General features: G+C 39.8%; 1 protein-coding gene across 1 annotated transcript; it reads right to left on the reverse strand.

Moving 5' to 3' along the window:
• Nucleotides 1-219: 219 nt before the first annotated feature.
• Nucleotides 220-5,138, reverse strand: ubac2 (UBA domain containing 2). The gene is made up of 10 exons (XM_028423299.1): nt 4,930-5,138; nt 4,411-4,535; nt 3,977-4,096; nt 3,765-3,871; nt 2,880-3,003; nt 2,728-2,775; nt 2,230-2,338; nt 1,944-2,086; nt 1,652-1,798; nt 220-1,533 (listed from the first exon to the last, which is right to left on the reverse strand). The coding sequence occupies exons 1-10, from the start codon at nt 4,958-4,960 to the stop codon at nt 1,426-1,428; spliced, it is 1,062 nt and encodes a 353-aa protein (XP_028279100.1). The 5' UTR covers nt 4,961-5,138; the 3' UTR covers nt 220-1,425.

Consider the following 5,138-nt stretch of genomic DNA (forward strand, 5'->3'; position numbering starts at 1 on the left):
TACAGTTTAAATTTATTACACCGTATCTAGACATCAAAACTGTGAATGAACACAGATGGATAGCTCTATTTAGCTACTATTCAAATCTCTATTATGACAAGAACTACTTAACCAAGTAAAGAAGCACAACAGTCCACCATGAATGTATGGTGTGTATAATGTATGGTAGCATAATAGAGCTATTATATAACATAAGAGTCAGTATAGAAAACAGGAAAATAAATCAATCAGCAAGATGATTTATTCCACAGATCAAATGTGATTGGTTACAGTTCATCACAAAGTTGCCCATGCAACAACTCCCTCATCACAATCATATACTATTATATCACTCTCAAAAACACATACGCACAAATAACAGACTCCTTTCAGTGGTCATATATTATCAATATTAGTATGCACAAAATATAAAACTAGCATCTGTCTCTGACATCAATACACAATATTACTTCTCTTTCATGAATGTTTATTTACATAGCTTCCGTCAAGTCCTCTTGGGATGATATTGCATAATAAATATTAACAGACTGTTAAGACTTGCTATGACTTGAAGACAAGTGTGCTGGCACCAAAAAGACTCTGTTAAGACAGAATAAATAAAACTTTGGGGAGTGTGTGCAGTGTAGGCATGAGAGAACACGTAATGACCTCCTCCACTGGCTATTGTCAATTCGTATATGTGATGTCATTAACACAAGTCAGACCCTGAGAAAGCCCACCTAACTAGTATCCTGCCAAACACTGTGTGGCAGCAACAATGCAGAATGGGCCAAACAAACTGTGTAGTAAAATTATGGAATCTACTTCTTTAATGCATTTTACTGCTAGTATGAGGTTAATCCATTATTTTCTCAGTTAGCAGGGTCTTAAAATGTGGTTACACAGTAGCCATTTTGGACTTGGCAGTATGGGACATTATGATACATAAAACTGTATTTCACATAGCTATACATTCCATGTGGAGAGTCACAACTGATTGGCATCAGTTCTGTTTTAAAGTGACTCTCCTCCACTGGACTAAAGACTAAACGATGTGAAGAAAGCTCAGACCTGTTTGGGTTCTGTGTCATTTTCACTGGGCACCTTAAGAGTTTCATTTGCCTTGAGCAATGACGCCTGTTTCACACTATGATGGCCGTCAGAAAGCTATGACGCAAATGTCTTTCACTTTGTGCTTCACACTTCTGCATTAATCAGCCAACCCTCACTGGGCTCAGTTCAGCTCATGTCAGCCTAACACTTTTTCAAAGGAGCAGTGATGCCGCCTTATGTGTACAAAATCTTCTCACCTACTCTCCAGCGTTCACCATCTTTGATTCTCTGAACTGTTCTTGCATTTAGCTTCTCTCTGTTTTGGTTGCTTCTTTTTCTGCTTTCTCTTTCTGTCCTCGCTCACCTCTTTGTTTTCTCACTGAGCTCTTTCCCTCAGTGCTGCAATAGGAAATTGGTTGCCATATTTATGTCATTGTTTGAAGCTCTGAGGGCCTCGAGGGCATCAATCCTGGAAAAGCCCATTTCCACTAACCGTGCAACCTGAGGGACAAAAAACAACGGTTCACATGAGGTGGAGAAAAGCACAGGAAATCAATTAAGAGTAACAGCAAGAAATAACTGAAAAAGACAAAGAATGCACATTCATGAGAACTCCCACCTGTTCCTCTGCAACAGGAGAGTTATCCAGTAATGGGGGCTGTGTAGACTGTTGTGTCTGAGCCTGTGGGCGGGGCTGCATCGGAGGTCGGTTCTGTCCCCTGTGTCTCAAGGAGGGGAACAGCCTGGTCCACTGTAACAATCCAGCCTGCACAAACACACTCAGAACTGTAATCAAATACAGACTAGATAGATAGAACAACTGCAGTCAAAGGCATCGTGCTTGGAGTCAATTAGGTTCTGACATTCTGTGTGTAAATCAGTGTATAATAAATCAATGTGTGCTTCTCTACCTGCGGCTGTTGCCTTGCGTTCCTCCTGGCCTCGTTGTATTGGGCCAGCAGCAGCTGCTGGTCAAGCAGGTCCATTCTCTGCTGTCTCTGAATGTCCAGAGTGGCTCCCATTCCCAGAGGTGTCTCACTGGTTGGCTGGGTACCTTTACAATCACAGATATTAACACAATTCCAGGCAGGAAAAAGGTGGACAAAAAACAAGGAAATTAAAGATTGTCTGTGAAAAACATACATTTTGGGTCCTTGGGCAGGATTTGTGTTTGTGACAACAAATGGAAGAACTCACTTGAGAAAATAGGCTCAAGAAGACATCGGCCAATACGAGACACCCAGAGGGGCACAAAGAGGATCTTCTGTAAGTGCAAAATGTTGGAGTGGTACAGTCCACCTGAGATCTGAAAGGCACAGGGAATATAGACAAGATCGATGTAACATGTTCAGGCAGAGCTGTATTAAAAGCAATTTTCTTGCAATCTACTGTTCATCTATGAATACTCTTACGACACCTTTTAAAGCCTTGCTTTGCCTAATTAACAGTCTAACACTCAAATATATTCAGATTTTTGTGCAAAACTTCTGGAATTGTTTTAACATTGAACAATATGGCAAACATGATCATCACCAATACATCTTGCAAAGCTTCCTGGTTTCCTTTAGCACACTGTGCTAAAGGAAACCCTAACATAGCTTATATTTTAAGTCCCAGAAATTGCTTATTAGTTTTGAATATATTGATGCACTTCCTAGATACAATATACACGACAGGAAGAACCAATCAACTCACCAGTCCACTGAGTGCAAGGAGCCACATAAAGGGGCTGGAAGTCAACAGCTGAAGGATGAAAGGTTTAAGACTGAGTATTTTCAAGATTTCAAAAGAAAAAAAAGATACAGAGTATTTGCACAACCATCAACACTAGCTGAACATGGGTTTACCTGTAATCCTACTATGTAGACCAGAGATTTGTTGGTGATGTGGATCTGGCCTACTACCTGGGTGACTGGCATTCTGGGTATTGACTGATAAAAAGGCACAAACAGAGAGAAGACCGGAGCAAGCCTGTGAGAGGAGAAACACAAAACTTAGGAGAGGGCAGAAAACAGAAGTTGAGCAAAAACTACATAAATGTTGGCACTCACTGATTACCATATTATTTTATTTTCTCTGACTAATAACTCATTATTTCACAAAGTCTGTTAGGGCATTTAAATCTTCCTCTTTTTGTGGAGGTGGATTGTTTGCTGCTGTCACAGTCTACTGGCATCTAAACACAACATACCCAAATTTAAAGCAGGAGGAGGATTAAAAATTTTAATACTTGAACACTGCCCAAGGCTTACATGGTGCTATTTTCCACTAAAGTGACACAGGGTTTAAACATTGCTTTAAGACAGCTAACACGATTGACTTTTTTTACTTTTTGTACAGTCCTCATCGGCCATAAATTCACTTTCTTTTTTTTATAATTAATTTTTTATTAACATTCAGAACAAGTTCAACATACATTATCAATGTTGTTGATCAATAACACCGAGCCTGAATATTCTTTTTTTTTTAGAACAAGTAAAAAAAAAAAAAAACATACAAAAAAGAGAAACGAAACATTTACAAATACAAATAAAAACAAACTAGGGAGTGAGTTGAGTTCGTTGCTGTAATTACATATTGTAGAGTTTGAAATGAACAAAATCAAAATCTGGTCTGTGCTGTTTTATATAATCCATCCATTTCTTCCAACGTGATTGAAACAGGTCCGTCTTATAATTCACATCTGCCATAAATTCACTTTCAGTAAAGCATTGCTGTAACATGCTACTCACAGTCCCGAAGGCAGTTCCTCCACCTCATAGTCAAACAGGAACTGAAAAGCCTGAGCCAAAAGGATGTCAACCAGTGCAGAAAGAACCCAAGTGCCCAACAGGAAGGACTGGAATTAAACAGAAAGTCATATATGGTTATTACAACAGTTAATAAAAACTGCATCATTCAAGCTACTTAAGATATGAATGTTTGCAAGTTTTTTTGTACTTACAGCAAACTTCCTTGTGCCAAACCTCCTCTCAAATATTCTAAAGTTATAAATAAGCAGACTGCTGCAGAAGGAGTCCTTGACATCGAGACAAACCAGCCTGCCACACAACAGCCTCCACACCTGCAGCAGACAGGAGAGAAGTCATCTCACGAGCAGATTCATTGAAATGTACTCAACTTTAAGGTCAAAATAAATTTAAGGCAAAGACATGTTTTAAGTGTTCAGCTGCATCTTGCTGAGCTCATAAAACTAGCTCAGATGGCATGGTGTGACCTAACTTCAGCTCAGTGATAAGCGATGGTGATGCACAATGTGAATGCACTTGCTGTCTCCTCTACTATTCAATCTCTCCTGACTCCTTTCTGAGTGTTTGTAATGTCTGTAATTTATTATGAACATGTGAATGATTACAATAGCTGGTGAAGTAAACACACCTGGTGCTGCTGTGTGACAGCCTGTAAGTTGTATTCGAATAGTTCCTGGTACTGTGGCAGCAGAGTGAGCATCACAGTTAGCCCGTTCAGAACCAGCAATAGGCCTTTACACAGAGGAGCCTTATCTATGAAAAATACACACACATACACAACACGGTTACTAATAAACACTGACAGCGTTGTCTTCGTCAACAAGCAGCTCTGTGGTTGTAAGGTTTGTTGATAGAAATATGACTAAAAGACGCTAATCAAGTTTAAATAGATGCGGTGCAGCGACATAGCCCCTTACTGCTATATTTACATATATGTAATTGGATTCTAATATTTTGATCCGTAAAAACATAACGTGTTTAATTTAGAATAAAATTAAGCTCTAACTGTAACGGAAAGAGACTCGAGTAGATGAATGACAGTGCTATGCTAACAGCAGTTAGCTAAGCTAGCTGGCGCTTGTTGAAACTGACAGGAGAAAGCTACGACAGCCGGGCTGTGGTTTATTGGTGAAACCCGGATACTTACAGAGGCCCCGTGAGCCGGTGGTGGTAAACATGGTGTCTGTATGAGTTAGTTGATCCAGACGAAGGCCGTCAATCCCAGGACAAAACTAAACTGACACTAAAACACCGAATCAAAGTTAAAGACAGAATCCATGCTGTGACTACGAACAGAAAGAAAGAGAGAAGAAGAGAGAGAAGACGCTACGGATGCCCGAGAAGGCCAAAAGGAGT

This window comes from Parambassis ranga, chromosome 15, assembly GCF_900634625.1.
Source record: "Parambassis ranga chromosome 15, fParRan2.1, whole genome shotgun sequence".
NCBI lineage: Eukaryota > Metazoa > Chordata > Actinopteri > Ambassidae > Parambassis > Parambassis ranga.

Coding starts and splice junctions, on each gene's coding strand:
- ubac2 (XM_028423299.1), bottom strand. CDS start 4,960: ATGTTTACCACCACCGGCTCACGGGGCCTCT. Junction 2,087..2,229: donor TCTTGAGCCTATTTTCTCAA/GTGAGTTCTTCC, acceptor GTGATTGTAAAG/GTACCCAGCCAACCAGTGAG. Junction 1,534..1,651: donor CTCCTGTTGCAGAGGAACAG/GTGGGAGTTCTC, acceptor TTTGTCCCTCAG/GTTGCACGGTTAGTGGAAAT.